At 42.5% G+C, this 17,773-nt stretch overlaps 1 protein-coding gene across 1 annotated transcript; it reads left to right on the top strand.

The window, feature by feature from the left end:
• The first annotated feature begins 11,081 nt into the window (after positions 1-11,081).
• LOC146578635 (myelin-oligodendrocyte glycoprotein-like) lies at positions 11,082-14,067 on the top strand. Its single transcript, XM_085269170.1, has 3 exons — positions 11,082-11,207; positions 11,595-11,930; positions 12,162-14,067. Exons 1-3 carry the CDS (start codon positions 11,138-11,140, stop codon positions 12,275-12,277), a joined length of 522 nt encoding a protein of 173 aa, XP_085125296.1. The 5' UTR covers positions 11,082-11,137; the 3' UTR covers positions 12,278-14,067.
• The last annotated feature ends 3,706 nt before the right edge of the window (positions 14,068-17,773 follow it).

Below are 17,773 nucleotides of genomic sequence, written 5' to 3'. Positions count from 1 at the left end.
GCCTCGAAAGGCGAGAGGCCAGTAGCAGAAGACGTAAGCGAATTGTGAGCGTATTCTGCCCACGGCAGCAACGAGGACCATGAGGCGGGGTTGGAGGCAGCGACACAACGGAGGGTGGCCTCCAGTTCCTGGTTGAGCCGTTCGGCCTGCCCATTCGTCTGTGGATGAAATCCTGAGCTCAAGCAGGGTTTAGCCCCGAGAGCGGTGCAGAACGACCTCCACACTCGCGAAATGAACTGAGGGCCCCTATCTGACACGATCTCGCAAGGTATGCCGTGGAGTCTGAAGACCTGCTCAGTCATAATCTTGGCTGTCTCCGTTGCAGTGGGGAGTTTGTTTAGGGCAATGAAGTGTGCAGCTTTGGAGAATCTATCCACCACAGTGAGAATCGTGGTTTTACCTGAGGAGACGGGAAGGCCAGTGACAAAATCCAACGCAATGTGAGACCAGGGGCGATGAGGTATAGTGAGGGGTCGTAAAAGTCCAGCTGGGCGTAGTGAGCTCGATTTGTTACGTGCGCAGACAGGACAGGCAGCTACATATTCTTTGACGTCTTTATCAATAGTCTCCCACCAGAAATACCTTTTAAGGAGTGAGCCTGTTCTCCCCCCACCCGGATGGCAAGAAAATTTGCCCTTGTGGACCCAATCGATCACCTTAGGGCGAGCCACGGTGGGGACATAGCGTCGGTTCGGAGGGCCCGTGCCGGGGTCTGGCTCAGTCTCCAGCGCACGGCGGATGTCCTCCTCCACGTCCCAGGCGACAGAACCGATCCTGACTCCTGCCGGCAAGATGGTGGGTGCATCAGACGGGTCACACACAGGGTCGAACTGGCGGGACAGAGCATCCGGCTTGGTGTTGCGGGTGCCTGGTCGGTAAGAGATGGAAAAGTTAAATCGAGTAAAGAATAGGGACCATCGAGCTTGGCGCGAGTTGAGCCTTTTGGCTGTGCGTAAATAGGTTAAGTTCTTATGGTCAGTCCAAATAGTGAATGGATGCTCTGCTCCCTCAAGTAAATGCCGCCATTCCTCCAGCGCTAGCTTTACAGCAAGCAACTCCCTGTCTCCAACGTCATAATTCCTCTCCGCAGGTGAGAGGCGGCGGGAGAAAAAGGCGCAGGGCTGAAGCTTAGCAGATGAACCTGAACGCTGGGACAACACCGCCCCGACCCCAACGCCTGACGCGTCTACTTCCACGACAAAAGGTTTACTATGATTGGGATGGATTAAGACCGGCGCAGAGGTAAACAGTTCTTTCAACCGGGAGAAGGCGGCGTCGGCCTCTGGACTCCAATGGTAAGGAAGCTTAGAGGAAGTTAGACGAGTTAGGGGAGCGGCTACTTGACTGTAATTCCTGATGAAGCGGCGGTAGAAGTTCGCGAAGCCCAGAAACCCTTGTAAGTGTTTTCGTGAGGTAGGTAGTGGCCACTCCGCTACTGCCTTCACTTTAGCCGGATCTGTCTTCACCTGCCCCCCTGCAAGAATGTAACCCAGGAATGACACAGATGGTGCATGGAATTCGCATTTCTCGGCTTTGACATATAATTTGTTCTCCAACAACCGCTGGAGTACGGCCCGGACATGGATTCTGTGTTCCTTGAGGTCCTTGGAAAAAATCAGGATGTCATCGAGGTAAACGAAGACAAAACGATCCAGAAAATCCCTAAGGACATCATTCACTAGGGTTTGGAAAACTGCAGGTGCATTAGTGAGGCCAAATGGCATGACTAAATACTCGAAATGTCCTAAGTGTGTGTTAAACGCAGTCTTCCACTCATCCCCCTCCCTGATTCTGACTAGGTGATATGCGTTCCTGAGATCCAGTTTGGTAAAAATGGTGGCCCCATGGAGGGGCTCAAAAGCGGAGCTGATGAGTGGTAATGGGTATTTGTTTTTAACTGTGATGTCATTAAGGGGCCGAAAGTCGATGCATGGACGGAGTGTGCCATCCTTCTTACCCACGAAGAAGAAGCCAGCACCCACGGGGGAAGTCGATGGTCTGATGAGTCCAGCCGCCAGTGAGTCTCCGATGTATTTTTCCATGGCAGCCCGTTCAGGGCGTGACAAGTTGTAGAGACGGCTGGAAGGTAACGTGGAGCCGGAAAACAAGGTAATGGCACAATCGTAAGGGCGATGGGGTGGTAGGGACAGTGCCTTATCTTTGTTAAAAACTTCTGATATGTCATGATATTCGGGGGGAACCGCAGAGAGGTCAGGGGTGCAGTTCTCCTTGCTAGAGGGCTCAGTGGCCCCAGGTGGGGCAGCTGAGACGAGACAGTTGGCATGACAATATGGGCTCCAACTCACGACCCTCTGTCCCACCCAATCCAGGTGAGGATTATGATGTCTTAGCCATGGGAAACCTAAAATTATGGGCGTGTCAGGGGATTGTGAGGTGTAAAAGATCAGTGTTTCTCTGTGGTTGCCGGAAGTGATCAAGGTAACCGGTGCAGTGCGATGAGTAATGTAAGAAAAGACCTGATCGTTTAATGCCCTAACTGTAATAGACGGAGTTAACTCAAAAAGAGGGATCTGAAGCTGTTCAGCAAATCCCCTGTCGATCAAACTCTGCTCGGCCCCTGAATCAACCAGCGCTGATGAGACGTGGGCTCCCTGACCGAGTAAGAGTGTCACAGAAAGCAAAAATCGGGGCTTGGCGTTAACCCTGGTACCGCCCACCCATATCCCCGGACCTACCGGCGGGCGGTCTCTTTTCCCTTCTTAGGGCAGGAAGAAATCAAATGCTCACCGGAGCCACAATAAAAGCAAGAACGTGAACGGCGGCGCCTCTCTCTCTCCTCCACCGTCAGCTGGTAACGCCCGATCTGCATGGGTTCCGGTTCCGGTTCACCACCCCCGGTGCCAGCAATGGGAGTGGACGGCTGAACCGGAAGCGGTGGCGGGGGAGAAACGACCGGAGATGACCGCCGCAAGGACCGACGGGAACTGTAGTCCCTCTCCCACTCTCTCTCCCGCAACCTGCTGTCAATGCGAAGTGTGAGGGAAACCAACTCCTCAAAAGTAGCGGGCTCATCCCGGGAGGCCAGGTGGTCCTTCATCTCATCGTTGAGAGAGTGCAAATACACCCCATGCAGAGCCCGATCAGACCAGCCCGCCTCGGCGGCGGCGATGCGGGAATCGATTAGGAAGTCCGCAATGCTCCGCCGTCCCTGGCGAAGATGCAACAGCCTCCGCGCCGAACTGCATTCAGAGGTCGGGTGAGCGAAAGTTTTCTTAAACTCTCTCAAAAAGTCATCATAATGACAAGTCGGTAACGGATGTCTAGCTAGATAAGCCTCTGCCCATGTAAGGGCGCGATCGCGCAGTTTCCCGACTAAATAAGAAATCCGCACAGTATCAGAAACAAACAAGCGGGGTGAGCGACCGAACGCTAGCTCGCACTGAAGGAGGAAACCGCTGCATCCCCCCCGGCCGCCAGAAAAGGGTTCCGGCTCCGGGGAGGCGGCATCGCGGAACATCGGCGTCTGCAGAGGCTCAGAATCCGCAGCGGGCTGAGGCGGCGGCGGCGGCGGCGCGGGTACCGGTGCCGACGTACTGGGAATGGGTTCGGGTTCAGGGGCAGTGGCTGACTGAAGGTTCTGAACCGCGGATTGCATCTTCTCTTGCTCGTCAGTGAGTGAGTTAACCTTCGCCAGGAGAAACTGGAGCGCGTCCTCGTGAGTACCAAGAATGGCGCCCTGTTTCGAGACGGCAGTCCGGATTTGATCCGCTGAGTCCATATACTGGCCAGATTATACTGTCAGGCGCAGTGGCCCGTGGACATGGGATGGACTCAAGCGCAGATTCAAAACCGGAGGCCAGGGGTGAGGTGTAACGAAAAGAGACTTTATTTTTACAATGCTCAGAGGCTAACAGAAAGTGCAGACTAGAATCAATGAACATAAACTAGATGTCTGAGGCGAGAGAAAAATACTGTGGTGAAAACTAGATGGCAGGGATAACTGGGTGCAGGTACTGGGCAGGGAAAACTGTGGCGGGCCCGGGCACTGAAACAGAGGACAGAGCAGTCAGGGGAATCCCACAGAGGGTTGCGAGTGAATCTAAAAAATAGTACACTGAGCTGTCTTACAAGCTTGCAGGTGGGGGTTGCGTGGAGGGTGGAGGCAGGAGAGGTCCAGGTGGGTGCTGCATGCAAGGCAGGGAGGCAGGCAGGAGAAAATGGCAGCTCCAAAACGGAGAGGGATTACCGGTGGCAGCAAACTGGTATCCAGGAGAGCTTGGTAGGTGGTTTTCAGAGGCTGACGAAAAAAACAGAGATACGGTTAATACACACGATTAGTCACCAAGGAACGGACGTGAGGCCGAGAACTGACTAAAGTTGGCAGATAATCTGGCGAAGACCAGTTGAGTGCGCCGGTCATAAATACTGCTGGTCCGATTGCCATCAGGTGAGGAACAACAAAGACTCCACCCAGTGGGGAGGAGCTGATGCTGTGGAAAACCACCCAGACCACGACATTACACAGCCTGAGATTACCACCTTGTTAACATCTAAGCAACTATCTTAGCTCTACTTTTATAAAAATAATAAAAATGGAAAAGAAAGAAGCTTTGAGTGTTTTTACTTTTGCTGCACATACCAACAGATCATGTGATATGAAACAAAACAGAGCCCATTTGTATGATCAGCAAACACTCATTGCTGAACCAGTTTGACCAAGATACTGACTCACACGCAAACACACACACACACCTGTTTTATATCAACACTCTTGAGGACTCAATGAATAATCAGAATATCAAATACTTATTTTGAAGGTGAGGACTTTTTCAAAGGCTCTCCACAGACACAAAGCTGACTTTACAGAGTCCTTCAGACCTTTCAACAGTGAAAACTCACATTCTTTACTATTCCTATGTATAGACATCTACACACACACACACACACACACACACACACACACACACACACACACACACACACACACACACATACATATGTATGTATATACATACATATATACCTGCACACGTTCATACACATAGAAGGTGCATTATGCAGGAAGTGGTGACCGTGGATGTCCAGTGACTTGTGAAATCGGGATTGAGGAGTTATAGGTTATAGAGTCTAACTGCTGTTGGGATGAATGATCTGCAGTGAGGGTGTTTCAGTCTCTGACTAAAGGAGATGATTAAGAGCAGATTAAAAACAACTCTTCACTCCCCGTCTTCTTGTTTCTTGTTACAGGAACAGTCACAAATCTGTTTCATCTTCAAGTCTGATGAAGTTAAACAGTCTGAGGCTTATTTGAGTGATATTTTTGATTTTATGTGATCTATCTGGACTGACTGCAGCTGAGATCAGGGCTGGACTGGGACAAAAAATCGGCCCGGGCATTTTGACTAGAGACCGGCCCACCAGGTATTATAGGAAAAACCATAAAGCCTTTGAATGAAAACAAACACTGTTGTCACAGTGATGTACACTGTCTTGTTGGTGTATATGTATCAATCTAATAAACGTAAACCCACACCATCCTCCCTATTCTGTTTGTTGTAAGATTCAGATAATTATTTGTTAAAAGCTAGATATTTTAAATGGGAATAAGAAAGAAAAGTATTTCTTTGTGCCCCCCTTTCAATGTTAATGCTATTATAAGTTAATGTAACTGACTGTAAAAAGTCAGCATAACGAAAATAAACTCCACCTAAACTTGGTTATATCTGACCCAGATAGACTGCAGTCATAACTTCTTACCTGAAGTTCAGTTCACCGCCTCGGGTCTCTGCTCCTCCTGCCTTTCCGTCATCCACCTGCCAGCGTGTTGCATCTGCTGGCCTCCACCACTTGCTAAGGTTACTGAAACTGTGGAAGCTCCGCAATAGCCACCACCAAACAACTGAGTTCTTTTTACAAATCTCCCTTCATCTGGCCAATCCACCACCTTTCAGTGTTTATGTCGTTATGGGAAAAAAACCCATCGGCCCATAAAAACGAAAAATCACCATCAGCCCATAGGGCAAGATGGCCATCGGGCATACCGGGCAAATGCCCGATGCCTGATGGCCAGTCCAGCTATGCTCATCAGCTGTTTTTTCTTTTACTCTAAATTGAAACTGGCTGAGCAGCCACATTTCCCACATGGTCATATGAGTCTTCCCAGTTTCCCCAGAATGCACTGTTTTAATCTGCATTTCTTTCTATTCCTCACAGATGATATTGTGATAAAGATCTTGTCTCTAGATATTGACAGCTGCAGTAGGTGCTGTAAAATGTATTAATTTAGTAAAAGTGACATGTGTGTTTTAGCCTTGAAGATTTCATATGTTATGAAGTTATGAGGGAACAATGTGCCAGAGACAGACGACACCAGAGTCAAGTTTGTTGGTTTTAAACAGACTTAGTGTTTTATTTACATTTTGCCTTCATAAACTATTTCTTCATGTTGTTTGAGCGATCAGACCTGCTGGAGTTATGATCAATGTTTTTTTAACTTTTCAATTTTAATATATATTTTGAACTTTCATTTTCTCCTATGTTTTTTGTATTGTGTAAAGGATTAACAAAAAACCTATTTGTTTGTCAAATATCTGTATGAGTGGGCAGGAACAAGCTATGGCGTGACAGAGGTGAAGGGCTTGTTGTTTTCAAGTGGATCATTTTTCCATCCTGATGATCAGAAGAGTGTTTGAGGGTTTCAGTGATCCTTCAGAACAACAGTAAGTGTTAAAAAATGATGTTTTTCAGCCATTTCTGTAATCTACATCAGTGTTCCCCAACCTTTTTTGTTGAAAGTATGGCAAATAAATACAACAAAATAAAATGATACGACCAAGACAAAAACTGGTATTTTGTAAATATAATACTAAACGCAAATTCACTGTGTAATTGTGTAACTTTATTAGCAGTATTCTCATGAAATGCGCCAACAACACTGAGAGTAACATCCTCCTCTCTGCCCCTTAATGTTTTCTGGTCGCTATGGTAATGTGTAAATATTTCTTTCAAAAAAAGACACAAAACTACAACACAAGAAAAGACCCAGGGAAACCAAGTTAACGATAAAAAACTATGTTTATTGTGTTTATAGAGTTGCAAGCCTCAACTCATGCAACCCGGTACCAAATGACTCATGGACCGTCCTGTACTCTGAACACAGTCATGTGATTTCCAGGAAGTGCTGCAGCAGCTGCATGCACTGATGTTTCATAGGAAAGTCCAAACAACCTCACTGGTTCTCCATAAAGAACAAAGATTTGCTCTCTGTGGCTCCAACACAACTTAAAGACAATCAAAGGTGGACAAAGTTCTCAGGAACAGCTGTGGTTTTATGGAGGCTCCAGCTAAATGCTGCCTCCTCCATCATTCACCTCTTTTATTATGACACATTTATGTGTAGTTAATCAAAATCAAATCAAATCAAATCACTTTTTATTGTCACATCACATGTGCAGGCACACTGGCACAGCACATGCGAGTGAAATTCTTGTGTGCAAGCCCCACAAGCAACAGAGATGTGCAAACACAACAACACAAACGAGCAAAATACAAGAATGGCCAACCTGAAACTAATAAATATATGTACAATATATAATAGTGTATGCATTCCTGGATGTGTATACTAAATATTTTCCTACGTGTGTGTGTGTGTGTGTGTGTGTGTGTGTGTGTGTGTATACACATTTTTACAAATTAAATAGTAAAAAAATAAAATTAAATAATAATAAAATAATAATAATAATAATAATAAAATATATAAAATATACAGAGTTGAATATGTGCAAAACAAGTGGCATTTATATACAGTGTGGAGTGCATAATGTTGAAGTTCCAGTAGTGAAGCTGAGGTGTCTATGAAGTGTTCAGCAGTCTGATGGCCTGATGGAAAAAGCTGTCTCTCAGTCTGCTGGTACGGGACCGGATGCTGCAGAACCTCCTTCCTGATGGAAGCAGTCTGAACAGTTTATGGCTGGGGTGACTGGAGTCCTTGATGATCCTCCCCGCTTTCCTCAGGCAGCGCTTCCTGTAGATGTCTTGGAGGGAGGGAAGCTCACCTCCAATTATCCGTTCAGAGCACCGCACTACTCGCTGGAGAGCTTTGCAGTTGTAGGCGGTGCTGTTGCCGTACCAGGTGGTGATGCATCCAGTGAGGATGCTCTCAATGGCACAGCGTTATTACTTCCTCTTTCTTCAACACTTATGGGAAAGTCAAACAAGTAGCTCAAAGTTACTTCTCGTAATCAGTGACTTCATTTGAACCTTGAATTTAATCTTAGTTAGATTTATGAAACTCAGATTCTCAGATTAGACATACCAACTCCAAACAAAGTAGATTATCACAACCAGATAACAGAGAAATGTCTGCTTTGCTCTGATCAGTGTTGCTGTTTGTCGGTGTGTTTGGGTTTGTGTCTGCAGGTGAACTGTTAAAAACCAAACAGTGTTTGTTTCTGTTAAATAGAATCAGCCTGGTTTACAAGTTCATGTTTCTCCAATAAATCACAAATATCAATTTTTTGTTTCAAAAGTTTTACCATCAGAAACACATTAGTATATGTGAGGGGGCAAACTCCTCAACATCGGTGGTGACCATGGTGGCCATTTAGAAGTCGGCCATCTTGGATACAACTTTTGTTTGTTCAATAGGAAGAGGGCCATGTGACACATCAAACTTATTGGTAATGTCTGAGCACTGAGTGATGGGATATGTAGCAATCAAACCATGCACTAAAACAAGCCTGTACAAATTGCAGAAAATTACCACAAGAACATGTCATAGGAGGACAGAATGGAGGGAGATGTAAACTCCCAGGATGTAATGGTACTCCAAATGTCAAACAACAGAAATGTGATGTCCACCTCTGATTCATAAAGTTTCACACATTCAGACACACAAAAACACAGAGACAAACAAAGTCACACATACAGACCCTTGCATCGTGCATGATATTGCACACAACCTGTGCCCACCTGATCCCAAAGTATCCTTGGGCAAGATACTGAACTCAAGTTGCTCCTGAAGTGTTTCTCAGAGTGTGAATGTTAGATGGAAAACATGTATAAAAGGTGCTTGTGTGAATGAGGCATGTTGCATTAAGCGCTTTGATGCTCAAGTACAATATAAAAGTGCTCTATAAAAACAGTCAATTTACCATTTATTTAATGGTAATTGAATAAATAATTACCATTAAATAAATATATTTAATTTATTTTATTAAAAACTTCTATGAAAATCAACGTGATGTTTGTTTTAAAAAAATTACAATTTTCAATCAATTAGTTGTTTCTTTCATAAAAGTTCTGAATTAGAAAAATGTGACATTTTGGGAGCCGCATTGCACATTTATTTATTGCAAATTTATTGATTCAAATATAAAGCAGGAGCTCCAAACTCCAAGAAACTACAGTGAAATATTTTTTTCTCTAAAAAACTTTAATTCATGCCAAAGAGGATTAAACTCTTTAAACTCTTTAGACTCTTTCAGTCTGTTAGACTGGCACAGCTAACCACAGGTATGTTACTTGTGAAGCTCTGAAATGACTTTACATCCAAAAGAGACGAGAACAAAACAACAGAAAAATAATGGAGCTCCAAGTTCAAATAGAGCTGATGAATGTGCTGAACATCAAAGAGGAAATCTGATATGATTCACACACAGACACATGATTCTACTGCTGAACCAGTCTGACCAGGATACTGAGACACAATCTTCCATCAATTCCATGAGCACAAAACAAGAACAGGACAGGAAATAAAAGGTGGGCTTAGAATAAAAGCAGACAGAAACAGTAACAGATGCATCTGTTGTTTGTCGTGAGCGACACTCTGACAGGCTGTAACTTGTGCTGGACAGTCTCCTGTCCCACATGGTGATACGCTGAATTATCAGAGCACAGATCAAACATCCAGAGCACCTCTGCTTGATCCTGTTTCTACATCACAGACATGAACCTGCTGAAGTTTACTCACATTATTATACATCATACTGATCCTCACACACTGACAGAAATCACGTTCTGTCTTCAGACTGTGACAGGTGGAGTGGGTTTCCAGCCCCCACCCGTGTGTACTTCAAGGACCTGAAAACATTTGTTGTATTTCAGGGTTTCATTAAGTTATTTGACAGAAAGATCAGCTGACTGTGAGGGCTCAGAGTCAACTGTGACTTTGTTTTTGTTTGTAAAATATGTGAACTCACAGCTGATAGGTGGAGGAATGTGGTTGCTAAGGTGACGCTGTGGGCGCTGATGTCACAGATCTGAGGTGTGTCTGTATAAAAACAGCTGATAAGGAAACACAGCTCAGTTTGTTCTCTGGATGTTTAGTACAGAGGTCCATTTATTTTTATTTTATTTTATTGTACTTTTTCTTTTTGCTCTTTACATTTTTTAAATATTTTGAATATTTATTTTTTCCATCAAAATGATCAGGAAAGAATTTGAGGATTTTCCTCCAGAAAAAAAGTAAGTGTTTTAAAATGACATATTTGAGTATTTTGTACAAAGGTGGACAAAGTTCTCTGTGGTTTGATGGAGGCTCCAGCTAAATGCTGCCTCCTCCATAGTACAATTTACATTTTATACAGTGACGTCATTTTGAAGTCCTTTGGCTGATGATGGTCTTTAGTATGTAGCTGATGATTGATGATGAGAGAGGTTATGTTTGTGTTGTTCTGCTGAGATCATTCAAGAACTGAACCTGTTAAACACTCAGACCTGCTTTAGATTTATTATTTCAATTATATTATTTAGATTTGAAAACAGCCTTTGAATAGCTGTAATAACCACTATGCGTGAAAGGGTTAATCTCACGTAGTGTTAACGTCATATTCTGTTGCTGACTAAAAAAACCAACAGACTCAGAGATTTAGAACAAAGTAGATCATCACAGGTAGATAACAGACAAATTTCAGCACTTTTCTTATGACGCACTTTATGGTCGTCCTACAGTCCAACCTACCAAACGTCACTTTAACGCGACTTCCCTAAGACACATCGGAAGTGTGGAATTTGAACGAGTGGCTGAAAGACAAAACTTTCAGCATTGTTTAAACCTTAAATTCAACCTCGTGCAGTCAAGTGTTAATCTTAAGGTCTATTATGCACTGAAAATACCAACAGACTCGGACTTTTAGAACAAACTAAGAGTCAGATCAGCAGAAACAAAAACACGGAAATGTTTCCTGTAACTGCGTCGCTCTGCTCGACTTTGCTGATTGTCGGTGTCTTCGTGTTTGTCTCTGCAGGTGAGGTTTATAAACCAAACGGTGTTTCCCTCTGAGATAAAGAGGAATACATGTTACCAATACTTTCCAAACTATTGGTTTCATTGTAATGTGTATATTTCATCCTCTTGGCTTTGGTCTCAGCAGGAATATATTAAGGTCTAAATCTAAATCTCTGTCAAAGAGAGAGTGAAAGATAGAAATAGATAATAAAATAAAACAGTGAAAAAGAGGGAGAGAACATAAAGAATTGCTCTTTGTAGGTGTTCTGGTTTTGCTTGACAGACCTTCATCAACAATAAGAGAAATATGTTTTTGTATATTAGCCTCAAAGTATTATGTTTGTAATGTATTGTACTGCAATGATAGCAAAAAATAATGTGTATGTGTACTTTTTTCCTCTTTCAGACAAGAAAACCATCACAGCTGAGTCTGGACAGAACATCACTCTGCCATGTCGAGCTACAAACAACAACATCTTAGCTGTAGAGTGGAGCAGAGCCAACCTGGGAGATGAATATGTGCTTTTGTACAGGGATGGTCGATTTGAACCAGACGATCAGCATCCATCATTTAAGAACCGGGTGGATCTGCAGGACAGACAGATGAAGGATGGAGACGTGTCTTTGATTCTGAAGAATGTGACGATTGATGACACTGGAACATACGAGTGTTGTGTCGTCCTGAGAGTCAGACAACCGTTGAAGGTCATCAGCATCATCTACCTTCATGTTGATCCTCCAGGTGAGTGAGTAGAGTTGAGTGTGTGTGTGATCAGAGGTGAAGCTGCTTCCTGGTTGTTGATGTTTGTTTCTAAAGATGTTGTTGATGAGACTTTGTAGAAAGCAGCTGGTCTGAGTGATGTGATCAGAGTGCAGTAGATAATGTCTGACAGCAGTTTGAAGAGGAAACGGATTCTGTTCTGTTCTTCACTCATCACCTACCTGACAGCTGACACCTGTTTATCACCTGCAGGAGGATCTGTTGGACTGATCGTCGGTCTGAGTGTTTCTGCTGCTGTTGCTGTTGTGCTTGTGTTTGGTTTTCTGGTCTACAGAAAATGTAAACGACAGAACCGAGATTTTAACTAACATCCTGATGAACATCAGCAAGTTTGAAATGTCCCAGAGCTTCTTACATGGTGAAGCTGGATAAGAGAAGCCAACATTACTAAGGGAAAAACACAGGAGTACTGACTGACTGAAGAAACATAAACACCAGAGTTCAAGTGAAAAACCAGAAATTTGCTTCATTCCAAAAATTCCACGGCAGATACAGCATTTAAATAAAACGTTGTATCTGCTGTCCTTTCTGCAAGTAAGAAGGAATAAAAAAGATAATGAAACAATTATTAAAAATTGCGCGTTAAAATAAATGTTCTCCAGCACCTTTGGGATGAAATTAGACCCAAAATGATCCAGGAAGGATCAAAGACATTTTTTTTAACATCAGGCTTAGAGAAGATACTGAATAATGTTGGAAGAAGTGTTGAATCCTTCACCATAACTGTATTTTTATGTTTGTTTGTTTGTTTTGTTTTGTTTTTTTACATCTATTGGAATGTAATTACATGCAACACTGAACATTTTTTGCTTATGATGTATGGGAGAATTGTAAATTGATATGATTATTATTATTGTTATTATCGCAGCTGGATCTAGTGTAGGAGCTAGTAGCTAGTCTGGAGCTAGTCTATTGGTAAGACTACACACCTTTGGAGCAGGAGTCCCACCCTGTATCCAATAAGGGTCCTGGCTAGACCCCCCCCCCCATGCTAAAACAATGGCACAGCTATGTCAGCAGCCAGTCCGCAGCTCGGACACAAGCATTTTACTACATGTTGTACTGTGTATGTGACAAATAGAGGTTGAATTTACATTTAATTGTATGTTTGGTCTCAGGCAGCTAAATGAGTTTGTAGGGAAAAATGAATATCTGTTAACATGTTATACTCTTTACATTTCTGTGGGACAGACATGAGTTTCCATTTTCAAAACAAAATTAAGACATATTCAAATGTGTACAAATATATTTCATTGTTTTCCTTAACAACATATTCTATTTCTCATTGAACTTGTTTGAAGCTAAATTTCATTTCAATTGACGTCAGGAATTTACTTTGTTTATGGTTTGTTTCCCCACAGTATTGATGAGGTCAGTGCCCAGTGTGTTACAGGTTCAGCCTCTGTTTGTAAAGTCAGACTTCTTCTGTGAGGTTTGAACCACAAACTGATCCTCATGTGCAGATCAGCTGTTACATAATTACAGACACTAACTGATCAGTAATCAGTCCGATGGTGTTCATTTGGCAACTATAACTGAATGAATGTTCTGACAGTGTCATGAAACCAAAGATGAAATGATTTCTGTAAGTCAGATGTTTCCTCTGAAGATTTATTGAACTTTTAATCCCATGAACACTTGTGTTGTTTGTTCTGTGGTTGTTACTTCAGTGGAAATATTCCAAGAGCTAACACATTTTTTATATAAAATAGTACTTTATAGTTGTTTTGACTTTATTCATGTTTTCTGTGGCTGTGAAAGTTTTTTTGATATCTCTTTTATCTCCATGTTGACATAATTGATGCAGATTTTATCTTAGGAGTCGGTCCAAATAGATCATATAAAAACAAGAATATCACTCAAATAACCCTGAAGTTGTTTAATTGCATCGCTCTAAGGTCCCGTCAGAAGAACAGTAAATGTTTTAAAATGACATATTTGATCATTGTCTACAGTTCTTTGTGGCTTTACAGCTACAGCTAAATACTGCCTCCTCCACAGTACACAATATACATTTTTATATAGTGACATCATTTTGATGTCAGCACTACTGCCTCACAGCAGGAAGATCTTGAAGTTAAATCAACCACGGGGCCTGTCTGTGCGGAGGTCCATGTTCTCCCCGTGTTTGTGTGGGTTCTCTCCAGGTACTCCAGCTTCGTTCAACAGTCCAAAGACATGCAGTTAGTGGGGCCGTAGGTGTGAATATGAGCGTGCTTCATTGTCTATCTCTGTATTAGCTCTGCAGTAGACAGGTGACTGTTTTCGGTGTGACAGCTCCATTTCATTTAAGTGAACATACGTTTAGTATGCAAATGATCAGTGTGATGTTACTGCTCGATCACTGATGATCTGCTTGTATCCATGTTAGTGTTTAAAGTCCAACATCTCCCTCTAGTGGCCAAATATAAACATGTGTGAGGATGGTGTTCATGTAAAATGTGAATCATAGTGTTCCAGTCAGTCATCAGTGTGTCTCTGCACAGCTGTAATTAAAATGTGTTCAGAGGGCCTCAGTGTCTGAATGGTTCCAGTTCAGCTCCATAACAGCAGCGTCCCTGGTTTGATTCCTGTGTTTCAGCTCATATCTGCCTCTCTCACTGAGGGGGACGTCCACTACATGGACATGGATTTGTTCATCTACCAAACTACAGATCACAGAGAACAGAGGACATTTGAACTTTCTTTGTTTTATTTATTTATTTATTTTTACTTTGTTTTCATTTGGTTAACCAATGAATGTTTTATTTTAAAGTATTTTGGGAAAACAGACAAAAAGTTGCAACTCATATTTTATGAAAAAGCTTCGATGATGATGTCTCTTTAGTAATTAGAAAAAGTGAGTCCCCCACCTCTGTGTTTGAACCAATAGAAAGCTGGTGCTCAGAGGAAGAGGGCGGGCTTTACTTGGTGTCAGTGACAGAAATGAAAAAAAGCTCAAATGAGTGAGAAGGACGATGAAGGAAACATCTGTGCTGTGTCTGCTCTGTAAGTAGAATCTCTGTGTTTGTTTGAATTCTTCTACTTTGACTGTCTGCTCTCCTGATAACTGATGATGGAGGAGAAGACATGAAAAACAAATCAGGCTGAATTCAAGTTCAAACACCACGAGGACCAACTGCAGGTCTGAACTGACTCTTTATCTTTGCTCAGGAGTCGAGGAAACGGATATCTTGTGTATACTCGCTGTAAACATAATGATCACAGAAAAAGGCGAGCCCAAGCTGTGTAAACATGTTTGTCAGTGACAAAGTTCCTCCATATGAGTTTCAGGGTAGCGAGAACTGTTGATTAAAGACTTGAAAGCACAGGTAGCAGAGAGGTGCTGAGGTTAGTGTCTGTGTGATGCAGGCAAAGAGTGGACTCATCATACAGACTGAAGACACAGTTTCATCACAGGTCTCCACAAAATATAAGGCAGAGGAAGCAAACTGACTAGTGATGGTAAATTCGATTCTTTTTACTGAATCAAGTTTGAATGAGTCACCAAAGTGAATCGGGTTTTTTTGAGTCACTGACTAGAGAGTGCAAAAAATGTACATTTTCACTCAAACTTAATCTGTTTCTCTTTTCGTGTAAATTCTACTTCTAAGATGAGTGATTGAAAAAGAAAAACAACTATTTTATAGAGCAAAAAAAATTTCTAAAGGGAACATTTATTTATTTATTTTTATTTTATTAATATTTTCTTTAAATGTGTCAAATATATATTTTCTCACCTAAATGTCCACTGAGCTGTGAGCCAGGGGGCGGTAATGCTCCTTAACATTGGTTGCCAACCAAGAAGAAGAAGAAGCTGTGAGCCAGGACGAGGGGTTGTGAGTCGTGAGTGATTTGTTTGTAAATTTTTTTTTACGTGCGCTCAGAATAGTGGCACAAAAATAACGCCATAAGTGAGTAGCTCAAATGTGCTGTTAGCAGAGCGACGCTACTGTGAACTGAGGAGCTATCTTTAAGTCTTTAAGTCTGACGTCACTAGCTGTGTCTGGGCTTAAACTCCGCTGCAGGTCCATTAATCAAACGATCACTGTGGCATTACTGAGAGTTGAAAAACTGTCTAAAGTCTTTCATTTTTAAGCTACATCCTAAGGTTTTAAAAACTGAGCTTAAATAAATGATTAGCAGTAATAAAAGCCGAGGGAGGTCAACAGTCATCACTGACTGTTTTTAGGAGCTTTTTGAGATTAAATAGATGAAAATACATAACATTAAACATGTTAACAACACAAAAGCCATATTAAACGCAGACTACTTTAGACCCGGAAGCAGAATTCGTCATGTCATCACTTAAAGACCAGATTGAGCTTCTACTCAGGGTTTTTTCTTCCAGTTCAGAGCAGAAATGTTTTTGTTAAGATACTGGATGTTGTGTTCTTCTCCACAACTTTCTAATAATGAAATTAGTTTGCTAAGAGCAACAGGGATGAGTCAGTGAGTCAGCTGGGCTTGTGAATCATGAGTCACGAGTCAGTCTAAAGTGATTCTCGAGTATTAAACAATTCGTTCATCATTCGCAAATCACTAAAACTGACTGTAAAAAAACAAACAAACATGGATTAACTGACAGACAGGAGACCACACAACATGAAGCAGATAAGGATAAGGAACTGAATAAAAATGAGGGTTAGACATGAGAAATGTTTGGTTAACTGGTGATTCTAAACCGATTGTAGGTGTGAATGCTAATCTGCGATGGACGGATGACCTTTACACATGCTGTGAAAACTGGAAGGGATAGATGATTGTTAATCTTCCACCACCAGCTTTTTAGCTTTACACACTTTTTGGTGTTTTGTTGTTCAAACTTTATTGAAACATCAATTTGTCTATCTTACAACCCAGCTCTGCTACGGGAGGGGAGGTAACATATATGAGATTTGCTTGAAGGAACGCTGTGTGGCTGTAAGTGTCAAAGTGCTTGGTCAGAAGGATTGTCTGATTTTGGGGGGTCTCAGCATAATTGCATTACAAAACAAAGAACTTTCAGCCCAATGTTGTTGTGATTTGGCATTATAAACAAAATTAAATTGAACTGACTTTAAGTGAATACATGATCTGAGAAATAATCATTTATAAAGCAAAGAATGTTTAAAATACAGTCAAATCAACCTGAGTGTCATTTCTCTTTAGTTCTAATCTCACTGCTGAGCTGCACAACAAACCAAGGTCAGTAACCTTCTTCTGTCACAGTTTAAACCTGAGAAATGCTCACTGATATGACCTGATTGGGTTCATGTTTCACAATGTAAAGTTTAACAGATCATCAGTTTTTCATTTTAACCCTCACAGCTCGTCTGACTGTGAGTCCCAGCAGCTCTCAGTTCTTTAAAGGAGACTTTGTGTCTCTGAGCTGTGAGGAGGACGACAGCTCTGCTGGATGGACTCTGAGGAGAAACACAAGCAAACAACAGAGGACTCAGTGTGGAAGCACATGGGGAAAACCAGCAGGTTCTTCCTGTAACACCTCTATGATGCTTCATGACAGTGGAGTTTACTGGTGTGAGTCCAGAGAGGGTCCCATCAGTAACATGGTTAACCTGACAGTCACTGGTAAGCTGAGTGTGTGGAGTTAGTGTTGATGAAGCTGTGTGTAAATGGATGAAATGCTGTAGTTTGTCTCTGTGTTGAGGTGGATCAGTGATCCTGCAGAGTCCTGTCCTCCCTGTGATGGAGGGAGATGACGTCACTCTGCTCTGTAAAACAAAGACCACTCCCTCCAACCTCCCAGCTGCTTTCTATAAAGATGGCTCCCTCATCAGGAAGCAGCCTACAGGTCACATGACCATCCAGCATGTTTCCAGGTC

The sequence above is a fragment of the Mchenga conophoros genome, linkage group LG3, assembly GCF_057382185.1.
Source record: "Mchenga conophoros isolate Kocher_MC1m ecotype Shallow Benthic linkage group LG3, M_conophoros_male_GT1.1, whole genome shotgun sequence".
Lineage (NCBI taxonomy): Eukaryota > Metazoa > Chordata > Actinopteri > Cichliformes > Cichlidae > Mchenga > Mchenga conophoros.
Note: the sequence above shows the minus strand (reverse complement) of the source record. Positions and strands in the feature narration are given on the sequence as shown.